Below are 15,987 nucleotides of genomic sequence, written 5' to 3' on the forward strand. Positions count from 1 at the left end.
GCCGCTGACACCTTCTGGGTCTACTCCCACTCGATCACAAGAGGTCACAGACCGTACCCTGCTACCGACTAGATTTACCCCATCTGAACAGGGACTGTAACTCCAGTGTGAACAAGCAGTGGGGTTGTTTGGGCTGAATTTTCTGTTGACAATAACTATCCTTGTTGTTGTTGTTCACCTGCAGAGATGTTTGATTCTTCCCCAGGTTCCTTTCTTCATCCATGAGGTCAGAGGTGCTGAGGTTGGTCTTGGTTTGGCAGAGGCACCTTGTCTGCACAGTTGTATCACATCTTTGCGTGAGAGGGAGGTTGGTTAAAAATCTGATCTCCCTGTATTAAGGCGAAAGCTTTTCTTCCCTAAACATGAATCAAGCTGACCTGAGCATCCTACAGGTGCAGTGCTTTGCGACGTGGGGAAGACAGGCCGGTGCAGGCTGTGCGCGTTGCAGGAGCTGCTCTGCCAGCACAAGGGCAGGGATAGTTGAAGGTGAACACCTGCACTGCGTGATGAACTGCACAATACTGCTTTTCTTAAAGCGATCGTTACAGGAGCAGAGCCAGCAGGCTCGACAGAAGCCGAGGCTGTAGCTGGCTGGGGGCACGGCTCCACCCCACAGCTGGCAGGCCTCACACCCCTGGAGCCGGGTGCAGCCAGCACAGTAGCCAGTCCCTTTTTTGGCACTCTCCTGAGTGCTAGGTTGGAATCCTGCCTCGCTGCTGCATTCAGGGCAGATGGAAGAAGGGAGTCCTTATTCCCTGGCCTCTGTGAACTTCATCTGTAGCAGAGGACAGGATCTAGGCCTGTGCTTTGGGAGCCCAGCGTGTTGCACAGGCATGCGCTGATACCTCTGTCCTGCGTTCCGACACTTTGCTTGCTAACAATCCCCGCAAAGCTGCTGGCAGAAGTAGTGCGATCAAAGTGAAATTGCGTGGTAGTTTGTCTTCCTTTTTTACAGAATATTTCTCAAGCTCTAGCCTAGTGAAATAAGATACGTGATTGGGGGGGGGGGGGGGGGGCAGACGTACACAGAGCAACTCCTTCTCTTGTAAAGTTTCAACGTGGAAAATTCAAACTTGCTTTGCAAATTGTAATGTTGAATATGTGTGTGTCTCTAGATGTCTTGTGTATGTGGTTAAAAGTGTGTAACATGCATTTATAACATATGCGTGCGTGAATGGCATTGTGCCCACGGTCAGCCGTGCAGGTACGGTAAACAACATTTGTTATCTGTGAAGGCTCTTGCCCTGCTCACGGCTGAAACCTGTAGACAGATGGAGGCTACCATTTTCACCTCCCATTGAGGCAGACCAGAAAATGAAAAGCCAGATCAAGGCTGCCTAAAACAAAGCAATACGTGGTGTTACTTATTAAGTTACCTCCAGAAAGTCACTTTTGTCAAATTTCATCAGTGCAGGGCTTGTCATGAATTTGCTAATCAAACTTCAGTTATACGTTGGGCACATGAAAAGCTACATTTAATACTAACTTTATAAAGTTAAGCTCATGGCAGTTAGGAAGTGCCACAGCTGAGGCTCCCTGTGCAACCTTTTGCTTCCATATGTGCCACATGTTATGGCCCAGTCTCCGGTGACGTGGTGTTTTTTCCCTCTCTGTGACCGTTTCTTCATCTGTTGCCTCAGGTGTTCCCTGAAGGAGACACTGTTCAATATTGTAACTTCTGTAGTTCAGGTAAAGGCCACCAGTCTTAGTTGCTGCGTAGTGTTTAAGCTGTGTTCTGAATATAAGGTAAATACTTTACTTTTGGATTCCTGGTGCTCATCACTGATGCTATAATGCTCTGCACATACCACATTAACTGTCTTTTCAGCAGCCCAGTAGTGAAGTAGCAGTCTTTCCCCATTCTGAAAGGAGGAAGCTGAGGTACACAAGCATCTTTGTTGTCCGTATGCCATTTTTCAGTCCTTAACGTTATACAGAGAGCTTTTAATATCAAAAGAATCTTTTCCATTGATGACAACTGTCACAGGGTGACACCGATCAAATCAAAAGCACACAATCCGTTGCAACCTGCAGAAATTAGACTTACATTCTGCATTCAGCACCATCTGTAAACTCCTTTAACAGAAAAGAATTTAAAAAAAAAAATCAGAAGAAAAATCAGTTCTTCAGGCATCATTCGTTTGCCTTAAATATTAGCAGTTCTCCTCTCACAGCCCTCTGCCTTGTACATTTAACACACATGTTCTAACAAATGAGGCAGGCGTTCTTCTGCCTCATTACAGAACCTTGATTCGTCCCCAGGGCATAGTCCATCTTTACACTGGGTGAAGAAGAGATCAAGACCAGGGAGAGAGGAAAAGTAGGTGACTGGTTTTCAGGATTGTTATATAATGTGTACACATGAGGTCTTAATTAAGGTTGTACAAGCAGCATAGTTCTAGCTTGTCTTGAGTCCCCAACCTGTTACCCTGATGTTCTTTTAAGTGTGTGTATATATATTTTCATATGTGACACTTTCAGAATTAATCAGTTAAGGCAGCTGTGACTCTTGCTAATGGCGTAGCTGTTATCAACATAGATTTATCACCTTTCAGTTCAGCCACCAGAAGGAGATGGGACGCTCTAAACTTCACAGGACATCCAGCTCAGCCTTTGTAACCTTGGCCTGGAGTGTACTCTGTTACACTGTGGAGTAGTGCAGGAGCAGTTGGGTTACCTTGCATGCCCAGTGTGGAAGGACTCAAAAAATTTAGTTGCAAAGCAGGTCTCTTCCAAGCACGTGCAGCATGGTTTTTCAGACTCAGCTTGATGTAGTATGGACGCTTTTTGTGTTTACAAATGTAATGCCCTAACGAAAAGAAAACCTTGTGCCAAATTGCAAGCATAGAAGTGCAAGAGCTTCTCAGTGGAGCAGTTGAAATATTTGTAACATGGACAAAACACATTTTTTTTCCCATAATTTTGTTCTTGGAAATAGCTGAGACATTTTAGATGAAGCTGTCCAAAAAAAAAAAAAAATCGGCTTGAGGCAAACACCTGGCATGAGTAATTTCAGCCAGAACAGTTAAATTTTGGCAAAGTTTACAAACAGATGATGACGGAAACTTAGAATAGGAAATGCTGGGCAATTTATCTATAGGCACCCCAAGTGCACCACCTCTGAAAGCTGGTTTATATGAAGGCCGATGCTGCTGTGTGTTTGCTCAGATGTTGGGGCTTTTTTGATATGCCCTGGAATGGCAATTGCATTTTCTAACGTAAGGAGGTCTTTGGACTTTGTTTCAAGAAACTTAGTCTGTATATCTAAAGTTGATAACGCACGTCTTCCTCTTATACATTAGAACATTTCACTTCTGTGGTGTCCTCCCCCCTTTTTCTTTTCCTCCTAAAAGCAAGGTTAAATTTTTATTGAGTTTAATAACATGTCTTGCAAATCACTATTTTGTCCAGCATTTCATACTTCTGAATTGCTGGGTGTAGGAAAAGCTGCCGTTTCCCTCCTACAGTCACCTGGGGAGCGAGCAGCTCCGTTTGTGGCCAGAAGGAATGACGTGTGGTGCTGGAAAGGCAGGAATGATAAACAGCAGCCCTGCGGTCGCTTCGGAAGGTCTGAGTAAGCATTCGCAGTGCCTCGTTCTGGGAACGCTGAGTGCTAACGTCTTGCTTGCCACCAGGGAAATCCACTTTCCCCTGGGTGCACCCCACGAGAGCTGGAGCTCAGGAAATAAATCGGCTCTTCTGCAGTTCTCGCAGCGCTGGAGAGCTGCCGGCCAGCACTCGCCAAGTCGAGAAACTCTTCTCTGAGCTGAGCAAATTTGCAGTGAGCTTTATAGCCAAAGTCAGTATGATTTGTTTGCAAAGTTAAACACTGGGGGTTTTATTTTGGGGTAGGTTTTTTATTATTATTTTTTTAACTGCTGAAATAAATAAGAGCAAATTGTGTGAGGTCATAGCGCTCTGCCATTCCAAACTGCTTCAGCTGCAACCCCAGAGCAAGCTTCTCTTCTCAGCTCCCCTCTGTTGTGTCCAGAAAGCCTCCGCTGGGCCAGCACTAGGAAGGGAGAGAAAGATCTGCTGTCTCAGTGCTGTGTTCTGCGGTGTGTGGCTGTGAGAAGAGCTGCCCTGGAGCTACCCTTCCCCTCCCCAGTAAATGACAGGGGCAGTAGGCACGCTTGGAAAACTGGAGGTTCAAGTGACTGGCTCTGAAGCTCCTGCTTGGATGGCTCTGTGCTATGCTGTACACAAAGGCCCCTGCAGGTTTATATTAAGGTGCTGCCCAGACTAAACCAGCGCATTTTTTTTTTCTTTTTCCCCTCTAAATGCCTTTTTATCATTCAGGCTGTCACCTGTGTTTCCTGGCAAAGGCTTGCTGGCTGGGGGAGGTCTGGCAGAGCTGAACACCCAGCTTTGGTGGTCTTTGTGTGGCTGCCTGAAAGATGGCTTAAAACAGAACCTGCTCTGTGAATACCTGTGAGTTAACATGTGTCAGCCGTGTGGCTGGAAGGTTTCTCTTTTGCTGTAAAGAGAGATTTTATAATGAATACTTTCCTTGTGATTAAAATGGGTAAATAAACAAATAGCTCCTACAGGAAGTATACTGTATGAAGACAGGGCAAATAGGTTGTAGCTTTCCAAAGTAAAAGAAAAAGGAAAAAAAAAAACAAAAACAAACCAAAGAAAACCCCAGCCAAACCTAAGCTCCTCCTTAGTGCACTTAATCTATTAGAATGTGAAATGGCAATTTATCTTTCCCATTTCCTCTCATTGTCAGACACATCCAGCTGTTGGAACTTTCTCTGCTCCCTACTAGAAATGCCAAGACTGGAAATTTGTTGCTGTTCTCCTCCTCCTGAGTATCATTACTGTTATCATCTTTCCATGGTACCAATCAGGCTCACTCCTGAAACCTCAGGGGAAAAAACCCTGATGTTCCAGACTAGATTTAAACAAATCATGATTTTCAGCAAATTGCTTCTGTAGTAAATGCAATTACTTTCCCTGTTAGCAGACTACCTGGGAGCAGACATGTCTTTGGATGTGCTGAATTAGAGCTGATTAACTTAATAAAAAACTGCAAATCTTTCTGAGAGACCACGATATGCCATAGTGGCCACGTGCCTGGGGTACTTGAAGCATTCTGTGCCTGCAAGCTGCTCCTACAAATTTGTCTAAAGTAGATGTTAACATTTGTTAATTTTGGCCTCTGATTGTGATTTACAGCATTAGATAATGACTCTTTGGATTCCCTATGAAAAGCAAATATAGGGAGGACATGAAAAAGGTCATTCAAATGTCAATACAAATATTATAGAGTCATAGGAAAATTTAGATTGGGGAGGGACATCCAGCAGTCTCTAGTCTGACCTCATGCTCAAGCAAGTCTACCTTTGGTGTTGTTCGGGGTTTTTTACAGTTGGGTTTTGAAAGTTTCCCGGGATGGAGACTGGACCTTGTCCCAGGGCTGCACCACTCACTGAAAAGTTGTTTTCTTTATGTCCCAACTGAAATTTCCCATGTTGCAGCTTGCGTCCATTGTCCCTTGCTCTTGTACTGTTCACCTCTTGGGAGAAGGCTGGCTGTCTTCTGTATCGATCCCCCGGTGCCTTCTCCTCTCCAGGCTGAGCAAACCCAGCTCCCCCAGCTTCTCCTCCTCCACCAGGAGCTCCTGGCCCTCTTGGTGGCCTCAGCTGGGCTTGCTCTGATCTGATAATGAACATTAAAAATTGTGAACTTCTTTTGTAAATTGCCATTTACCCTAAGTAGTCTTCAGTCAAATTTACTTTTGTCTTCATACAAGGTGTGCATTTTGAACCCAGGAGGAATGATAATTCTTTTATCTTAAGTAATTGCCACTTGCACAGTTGCACCCTAAGCAGTCTTTCACCAGTGCAGTACAGTTGCTTCCACACAGCGCTACTTGCATGTAAGATAATAACTTGCGGTGAAGTTATCTTGCCATGATGGACATCTCCCTGGGAGGATACAATCCACATGTGATATTATGGTATATTTTTCTTGCAGTGGAAAACATAATTCTCCTGTATTTTCAACTCAGATGGTCTAATTGTGTGCAACTTTCAAGAATTTTCAAGATAATGTTTTCCTTTCTTCCTTTCTCCGCTTTGCTTTTAAATATCTTTTCTTCCGCACTACCTCAGTCCTTCCAAAATGCCGAGTCTTCTTTTTCTCACAGGTTGACTTTTCAGAAAAGAGAAAATAGTGGTTGTTTCATACTATTCCACTTCGTGTATTTTTTGTATTCTAGGTGTTAGTTCAGTGTCAAATTTCATTGTGCCTTAGCCAGTCAAACATAATTAAAATGTCTGTAATACTGTTGCTGACTTTATTGTTGCACTGAATTATTGTGATGGGAGATTTTCAACTTCCTGCATATAGAAGGGAGAATAAATGCTACTAATAATGATAGGGCGCACATGCCTGAATAGAGTAGCTAAGAGATACCTTAATCAATCAATAACAATATTCTGAGTTCTTTTCTGAATGCGCTACGTAGCTGGAGAATGAGGTAGGGGCTGATCTTAGAACACAGTCTCTAATCAAATGGGAGAAACTACAAATGTCTTCATTTTAAGTGAAAAAAATAAAAAAGGACTATAAAATTTTTAAAAGACCACAGGAGAGTCGATGAGAAATGTTGAGTCTGTCTAGGTAAGTTCCCAGTTTTGAACAAGTCAAAGACCTGACTGAGGAGGAGGAGTGACGTTTCTGTAAATCTGAGATGACGGGACAAGCCAAAGCATTTTACACCAAACTTCTCTAGATGAATATCACCTGGAAAGAGCTTTATGAATGAAAGTTGACTCGTCAAGGAGACGGGTTTCATTGGCCTAAAAGTTTCATCTTAGAGTTCTCCAGGAAAGGATAAAGTGACCCCCCAAAAATTTAGTCTTGCCACAGGATAGAAGATCATGTTGCAAATGCCACAGTAAAGAGAAAAGAGTAGTTGTCTTACAGGAAGGAGTGAAGCAAGGATTGGTAATCAACAGTGCGGATAGGAATTAGTTAAAGTAGAGTGGTGAGAAAGGTGTAAAAATGGGACTTGCCCAGCTGGAAGCAGAGCTGAATGACACACCAGAGCTTCCTACTTAACTCCCAGACTGCGGAAAGAATGGGCATGTTGTTAAGTCAAACCAAGAATGGGTCTTTTTGAGTGCAGACCACCACATGCAGTATCTGCATGGAGAAAGAGTGAAGTGATGCAGACATCTACGGAGCCTCTAACGCAGCCTCAGTGGAGCGGGGTGAGAGAGCTTGCACGTGTGAAGCTGCAGAGCCGCATCTGCATTTTTTGACACTTAGATGTTTTATACAGATGAGTCTGAAGCATTTAAATCTATCTATCCAAATACATATTTATGCGCCTTAAGTTTACATAGCTCAGCAGTTTTATGGATACACGTCAACTTGACCAAGTGCATCATGTGCGTAGGTTCATTTAGGCATCTTGTCAGGGTGCCTCTGTTCAGTGTGCTTAGAAAAGGAGCCTAATTTCAAAGGCATTTAGAAACAAGTTGGTAACTCAGACACAGATGGCTGTGAAGGCGGAGGTGGGAGAGAGTGGGAAAAGATGAGTTTTGGCAAGGAGTCACGTTTGGTGCAGGTGCGCTTGTTTTAGAAGAATGGGATGCTGTCTGGGAATGAATGAGATCCATTCCTCAGCAGCGTGTGCAACCTGCCAAACACCCTGGGTGGCCTCCAATGGCCTCAGAGACTTTTGGTCAGAGAGAAGTTCTAAAAATGTCTAAACTTGCTGGCATTCCCATGCAAAAGCTGTATTAGTCAGGAGCTGCGGGGTGTTCCTGGCTATTTGGCGACTGGGCAGAGTTAAGGTTACTTAGATGACCTGAGTTGAGAGCGCGCACACTTTCAAAGGATTTGAGTATGTAATTGAGGGGTTTTAATTTCTGTGGTCAGTTTTTCAGAAAGCTGCCTTGTTTCCCAAAGGAATTTTTGGCAGAAGTGGAAGTGAGATCCCTGCTCCTTTAAGTGCATCCAGACTTGGCGGAACTTGAGAACAGCTTTTTATGTGGTTTACATCCATACCATCCCTTCCATACTTTGATGTGGATCTTCTCTGCGTTATGGTGTCACTTACATGTTTTCTGCTTTGCCTCCAACATCCAGAACACGGGGATTTTGGTGGTGATTTTGCAGTTTTGGAAAGTCATTCATAAACTTGAGCCTGCAGAGCTGTGCAGTTTTATCGGTTTGCTCTGCAATGGCTTTTGAAATATCGTGGCGCATGCTCTTACAACTTTGGGAGTAGGTTGCTGTCAGACTTGAAGGTTTTGGTTAGAAACTAGTATGGAAAGACAAATGAACCACAAATGCCGTCATGTGGAATTACCTTTTAGTAGAACATTTCTCAAACTTTCCTTGTGTTCTCTGTAGGATTTTAGCTCCAAAAATAATAAGAGACACTGACAAATAATTAATATGAAACTGGGGGGGGATGAGAACTATATTTACTTGTTCTGTGATAGAAATTTTGAGAGTAGACCAGGACAAATAGAACAAAGCAAGAAATAATGGCTGCTTGCTGCTATGATTGGTGTTGCAGGTGTTAGGCACAAGTAATTGCCTAATAGTTTATTGACTTGTCTGGTTACTTTGGATCCAGTTTTCCTTTATTGTCATTGCTCCTAGGTACATCAGACAAAGGCAGCAAGATTATCGCAAGACATAAGGGCAAAATTCCCCTTCCACAGGGATATGGCACACCCTATAAATTCATCATTTGATGTTTTTTTCCTTTTGTACATGGTCCTTCTCTGCTTTCTCCACATTCTTAGCATGTCTCAGAAATTCCAGCATTTTTAGCCGTGAATCAGTGAGAAGAAGGGGAAAAGGCCGGTAATTGCTTTTTCCATTGTGCTTGTTAAAACCGCATTGTGGGAAATGGACCCAAACACTGTCTTTTAAGTGGTGTTGAGTCTGAGGCAGGTGGTATTAACTCAGGACTGCATTAACTCTTTTCAAATCTCTTTCCTGTTTCCTTGAGGAAACATGCCTGGTGTATGTATGTGGCAAGGGCTGTTTGCCTGCCTCTTGCATTGACATTTTAATTTGGTCCATGATATAAATATCATTTCCCTAATCCCCCTTGCCCTGACCCTGTTTTGTCTTTTCTTCAAAGTGAGTTGACTTTTTTTTTCTTTAAGGAGGGGGGAGGAGATGGGAATGGTGGCTGGCTGCTCTAGTTTAGAGCATTAAATGCTTGAGGAAAAAATCTCAGAGTAACTGTTGTTTCTTTCTTTGTATTCACATGGAAATTTTTAATCTCCATCAAAGGATCAGGAGAAAATAACGTTGAGATTCAACAAGAGAGCTCCCAGCTTACATGGAATTTTTAAATGTTATTTGGCTTTATCCTTTAAGCGATGAGAACCATGAACTATGTACCTACAGGGTTCAGAATTAACTTTTCTCTTTCTTTCAACACACCCTTTTTTTTTTTTTTTTCCTCCCTTTTTCCTTCATCTTTATTGTTCTGCATAAACATGCAACTTCTTTTTGGCCACAACTGTAAGTGCCTTAGGATTTGGTTAGTTGTATTTATGTATACATTTTTAACGTTAATTATGAGCACCGGTCTGAAATACAGCCTCATGTTCTTCTTTTGATGTGATCTGAAGAATCTCTGTGGAAGGCCATGGAGCTAAGATCAGAACCCAATCCACTGTCTGCTTGCGTAGTTGTGCAAGAGGTAACAGTAGCCTGCTTAAAAAAAAAAAAAAAGATGTAAAAGGGCTAATAATCTTCTTGTTTGTAGTGGGGAATCGCAAACCCTGTCTGCACCTGTAGGTATAGCTGCTGGTGCTAATCATGATAGCAAGGGAGACCCCCTGCAACTATCCCGTGGAGAGTAACAGCAGATTTCACAGGTGGGTGCTGAGAGCAATGGTAGATTTCATGCTTCATCACAGATTAATAAAGCAGTGAGGTTATTAAAATGCTAATACTCATTAATACCGTTTTCTGGTGTTTAACATTAAACATGGAAAATGAAAATGAATGACAGCCGGTAAATGGAACTGACAGTTGTGCTCAGGGTGCCTGAAGCTGGTGAGAAGGAGCTGCAGGCAACAGAAGCTGTGGATGCTCCCATTCCTGCCGCGGGTTAAGGCAAACAGCACCTCCTGGTACCTAGACTTCTGCAAGGTCACCTGAACCAAGACTTGCATAGGCTCTTCTGTTATTATAAAATAGTTGATGAGATTTCTTTCTTTGCTAGTGTTGGTCAGAACCATTATTTTCTGTGTCATATGAAAGTCTCCAGCAGTACATGTGTCTAAGACCAGAAATGACAGCCCGTTGAAGCACAATTGTGAAATACTTTTTTTTTTTTTAAGTGGTCAGCATTTATTTTTTTCCCCAAAACTCTTCCTGTATTTCAGTTGGCTCCATTGTTCTTTATTTGTTGCTTAAGCCTCAGTAAGCTTCCCTTCGTCCCAGAGCCAGTTGCATTTCAGCAGCAAGTAAAAGTTGGCCCTCTGTGGGCCATAATGTGTGTAATGTAATATAATATACATAGATAGAAACTTAATTCTGCCATATCACAGGCTGTTCTAATTTTATTTGTGGTTAAAATTCACGGAAAACTTCTGTGTAGCTGTGTTTAAATATAAAACTCAAAGATCTGGGGTACTCTCGCCTAATGTTCTTCACAAGTGACAGATTTTAACTTCATGTGAACCTTATCTCTGCCTTTGCTGGGATGCAAAAATCCCAGGAACACTGGGGAGAGACACTGTAGTTCACAGGGACCAGGGATAAAGGGATTCTAAAGGCATGATGCTTATGTATCTCTGTTAATGATAGTACTTGGTAAAACTACAGTGGTCTGACCAGGTATCCATTTTTGTGTCTTAATGTTTTAAGTTTTAAATCAAATTAACCTTGAATGTCCTAATTTTACGATGCCTAGATGTGAGTCTGTGTAGCTGACTGCAAATGACTGGTGTGTGCTCTCAGGTACATTTTATGTTCCAGGGGGTTCTTTTGCGCTTAAAAATTTTGTCTTCTCTTGAATCCTCAGCTCTTTCTTGCACAGACGTCATGAATGTCAACTGCCCTGTTCTCTTCATTTCCCCGACATGTGCACTGCCAACATACCCCTTTGCTGTGACCTGCGGCGTAAATGGCACATTTCTTCCCAGAGATATTTTTTCTTTTTACGTGCTTAAAATGTGATCAGTATCGTCCCCTTTCAAAATAGTTGCCATCTCCTGTTGTTCTCATGGGACTGAAGCCACATAAAGCACTTCAGGAATTAGTCCCCCCCTTCCTTTACAAGCAGCAATTTAACAACACTGTCAGTCTTTGGTGGTTTAATTGAAAAACCTACTACATTCTGTCACAGTGAAAACAGACAGATATCACTTCCATAATCAAATTTGAAGGAATGAATGATCACGGAAAAGACTCGTTGCTTGGGCTGGAATTTATGAAAGCGTGTTTATTTTGGCAAATGTTTCTCAAAAGCAGGTTCGTATTTATCATCTGCACCGTCTGGATTTTGCTGTGAGGTGTCAGAGCGTGGTTACTCCAAGTTGGCTCGGAATTGGATTTCTGCCAAAATTTTGTGTGCCCTCCTCTCCTTCCACCCATCCCTCTGCTTTCTTTCTTCTGGTTATAGTAGTTTTTTCTTCATGTTGCTCTCAGTGGGTGTTTAATTCTTACTTCTTGGTGCTAAAGAAGATAACAAGCTTAGAAGCCAAGTTTTAAAAGCTGAAGAGAGTAAAAAGAAGACTGGTTTCTTCAGCCTTACACATTTCTTCTTAATATAGGCACATGTAGTTCAGGATTTGATTGTAAAAAATTTTAACACACTAGACTAGGAACCTTTTTTGGTTTGTTTTCTCCTGAATCTAGGTTACAGGCTTGTTCGTTCTTCCAAACTCCTGCTGATTTCTTTCTCTCTTGATGAAGGGTCTTCAGTTCTATCCCTCCTTTGATTTAAAATCCTTTCCTAGTCCCAGCCAGATGTTTGGTTTCCCCTGCTGTTGACAGTCAGATAATATTCTCACACTATCACTTCATATATTCACATTTGCGAGATCTGTCACAAAAAATTTCCAAATTTTTGTTACTGAATGCCTTACTGCGTATTTTTTTACTACTTTCCAAAGGCAAATTCCTTTAATGTCACATATAAATTGCTCGAACAGCAAGCAAAGGCAAACCTTCCTGTTTTTCCTTTTCCAGTAAGAAGGGCTTTTTCTGAGACACATCTCATGGATGACCTGGAGATTTACTCCACCTTTGCTGAAGGAATGTGGCCAACACTTCAGAGAATTGCAGGAAAGCTTCAGGAGTTTGGCCAAGAAAGAGTAAACCATCAAAAACCAGGCAAAACTTTGTCTTTCCCCCTTTCCACTGCTTTCCTTTCCTACCGTGTTGTGTTGTCCTCTGCATCAGACTATTTAAGACTGCCAAATACTTGAATATTTTATAGGTAATATATCTTATAAATGCCATGGCCAGCCTCTGAGGGAAACACAGGATTGTCGGTTTTGGATGGAGTATAAAACCCAAGCAGGAAATCATTGCTGAATGGCACAGCTGCAGGCAAACATTGTAAGCTAGTAAACTGCCCATCTGCAGAGCCACACGTGTGTCGGAGCGCAGGGCCAGGGTGGCCGTGGCAGAGCGCGCCTGTAAGTGGTTAGCAGCGAGAAATTGGGTGAGTAAAGAATGAAGTGTTTTGCTTCATTAGTTCCTGCAATACAGCTATCGGAAGGCGATTATAATCTTGTTTTCAAGAGGAGGAGAGACTGAAGACCAGAGCTTTCCCTCGTCTGTCATAAAGAATAAAAGCAGAATTTCAGATCTGGGATAGGTTAGCTCATCCTGCTGCAGGACGGAGAGTGTGGCACAAGCTACAGCTGAGCACAGGAGGACAAGTTTGTCAAGTTTGTATTTGTTCGTATGGCTGAAGTGGCAATCGCATCTGAACCTTCCCGTCAAAGTTAGAGACAGGAAAGACTGTTTTGGTCCTTGGGTCTGCTTCTCTGTCATTGACCTGAACAGAGGCTTGGCCAGCTGCACGTTTCTTAAAGTTTGAACTGTTTAATATCCCCCATTGATAGAGACTTTGCCAACCAAAATCACCTTCAGGGTGCTTATTCTAGTACTTTCCTTTTTTAGTTTAATCTATAGTTAGTGTCTAGTTTTGCTGTCTTCCATTCTAAACCAATCCTTTTCCTTCGCAGGTTATCATTTGCCGAGTTCCTCTGGCCAAGGTTTCTGTGTTAGTTCTCCCAATCCTTCCTCTGAAGTTTAGCGCTTCCTCTTATACAAGCCAAGTTTGAGTTCATTTTCTGTGTGATTTCCCAAGCACTACTTTAAATGATCTGCAGTTCAGTAACTAAATGCAGATTGTTAAAATACTGAAACAACAACAGTAAACAAAAAGACTGTATCTTATGCACTCTAACTGCAAAAACTCTTAATTTGAGTGGTTTTTTCCAAATACTGTATTGAAAAATAAAATTATCTTCCAGTAGCCAAAGCTAAATTGCCAGAGTTATAATCCTGTTGTACAGTAGACTTTCTACCAGTAGATTTTCTACTGGTATTTGTCTGTTGGGGAGAGGTTTTTCTTGATTCATTGTAATGTATAAATCAATGCAAGAGGAAAGCTAATCTAGTGACCAGGGTCCTTTTTTAAGGCATAGGTGGCTTGTCTTCAAGCCCATGCTTTATCACAACCCTCTTGTGTGATTTCTTTGCCTCCTAGTATTGGGGTGTCAAAATGAATATAATAAAAGTTGAAATCTGTATGCAGGGAAGACGGGTGTATTGCCAGCTGAAGCCTTTGGAAGCTTTCTGATATTTTTTGGCTCAAGGTACCTAAAGAGCACTAAACTTGTTAAAATGTGCTGATTTCTCTTGGTTAAAGGACTGAGTCTTTAAAATGTTCTTGATCTTTCATGTGAGCAGGAGGACATCATTAATGTCCGGGTCATAAAGGGATCTGATATTTCATATATCCCTGAGCATTTCTGTATTTTTATCACAAAGAAAAGGAGCTGCTTTGGTTTTTCCTCTATAGGCACTTTATCTGCTCTTTTCCTGTCAAGTGATGCCTTTTTTAAACCACATAAAGTGGGTATCAGTAGTTGTCATTACGATGTTGGTAATTTCTGCATTCTGCCTGCACACAAGTATGAATCCTAGGGTGATGCCGTATTAAATTATAGGCATCTCTGTTAAGCTATAGGAGAATTAGTTCTGAATATGAAGCTTTTTCCTTATTTTGAATCTTCCTTTCAATGCATTAAGGAAGCACCTGACCAGTGGACATTGTCTTAGTGCCAGATGTCTTGGAGAACCTGGCATTTTGATTCGTCCTTCTGAAAAATGTGCAGAATATTGGATAACATTACGCAAAGAAAATGAAGACATGTAAGTTTTAGCATTCACAGACTTCATGTGTGTGTATCTTTCCCCAGGACAATCACATCTCTTCGGAGTGAGCTTATTCCACATCTGGTTAGGAGACAGTTCTCTTCTCCTGCATCATTGCAGCAAGGACTAGACAACAAAGAAGTGGACCAAAAGAAAAAAGAACAAGCATCTGTAGGTCAGTACAAGTATCAAAGATTTAATGAAGATTTTAAAGCCCATATGCTCCAGCTGAATTATTGGATGGAACACAGAATTTGCCTGAAAACACTAGTTTGGTGATTTGTTGTGGGTTTTTTTCTCTTAAACTGCATGATAGCAAAGATTCTAGCAGGTTTCTTCTTCTAACAGTACTGTGCATTGTCTAAATATTTTTGTCCTCCCTTATTTTGGTGTAAATCAAAAGCAAATCAGCTAGGTGCTCTGTGTTTTTTCTTCTAGAATGCAGTATAAGTAAATGCACTTTTGAAAATGTGATTTTAAGAAGGAGTTCCTAAAATTGTGTAGGGCAACAGACTAAGCTTTAACCACCCTGCGCTGGGAACTGGACAGGATCTCAGATCTTGGAATTTATTTTTAGCATTTCCGCTGTCTCCTTATGTGACCTTGGGCAAAAATTTGCATCTGTCCTGATCCCTTGATTCCCACCTGCAGAATAAAAATAAGCACTTACTCACTACATGTGATAAAATCTGTTAATGATTGCTAAGTATCTAGCCATTCAGATGATGTGAGGCAAAGATTTCCCTTCACCAACAGTATTTTAATAGTATTCCTCTTCAGAAAGTATTTCATTAAATCCTGTCTAACTTCATGCATGTGTGTGTTCTCCAGACATTTATAGTTTCATAAAGGAAGATAATAGCTTGCTGAAACCTGCTCCAGATAACTCTTGTTGGAATGATCACAGAGGAGATATGAATGAAACTCTCCACGAAGGAAAAGTGCGCTGCTACGTCCATATAATGAAAGAGGGGCTGTGCTACCGAGTGAATACTCTTGGGTTGTATATTGAAGCTAACCGACAGGTGAGAAGAGTACAGAACTGCCATGTGGGAATACAGGAGTAACTGGTGGGAGATTTTTGCCTCCAGGAGTGGCTCCAGCGAGACAGCTGAGGAGTGTGTGGGAATTGAACCCGGGCCATGTTATCCAGGCACATCACCCTACCGGTTGTTGGATAGGGACACATAGGTTATGTTGCTTTTTACTCCATAACTTTGATTTAGCTAAGGAAATCCCCACCCCACACGCTCTTCTGGTTTTGGAGGGTGGCAAGACCTGCAGCCAAAGAGCCAAGAAGTGTGGAAAATAAGGCTGTAAGTAGCTTTGATAATGCATCTAAACAATGTCCTCCGTGGCTTAAAGGCAAGATCAGTTCTGACTGAACTCTTCCTAGCAGATGTTTATCGTGATAATGACAAAGGTTATTAATGATTTGCAGAAAGACTTAAACTACCCGTGCATTCAGATTGCCTAATGCTTTCCATTATGAAAGAATTATTTTATGAACAGGTTTCACTACAGTGGCACTCCAGGTAAACACAGAGGTGAAATATTGATGTATTGCAGCTTTCACTTTCACACTACTGAGGA

General features: G+C 42.0%; 1 protein-coding gene across 1 annotated transcript in view; it reads left to right on the forward strand.

Moving 5' to 3' along the window:
* EIF2B3 (eukaryotic translation initiation factor 2B, subunit 3 gamma, 58kDa) overlaps window positions 1–15,987 on the forward strand; it is a gene marked incomplete at its 5' end in the record, with an annotated part of 68,609 nt that overhangs the window by 34,261 nt on the left and 18,361 nt on the right. The window contains 2 exons of the mRNA XM_009870419.1: window positions 14,439–14,569; window positions 15,226–15,419. Of these exons, the coding sequence (XP_009868721.1) occupies window positions 14,439–14,569; window positions 15,226–15,419 (325 nt within the window). The remainder of the gene's footprint in view (window positions 1–14,438; window positions 14,570–15,225; window positions 15,420–15,987) is intronic.

The sequence above is a fragment of the Apaloderma vittatum genome, unplaced genomic scaffold (assembly GCF_000703405.1).
Source record: "Apaloderma vittatum isolate BGI_N311 unplaced genomic scaffold, ASM70340v1 scaffold13685, whole genome shotgun sequence".
In the NCBI taxonomy this organism is placed as follows: Eukaryota; Metazoa; Chordata; class Aves; order Trogoniformes; family Trogonidae; genus Apaloderma; species Apaloderma vittatum.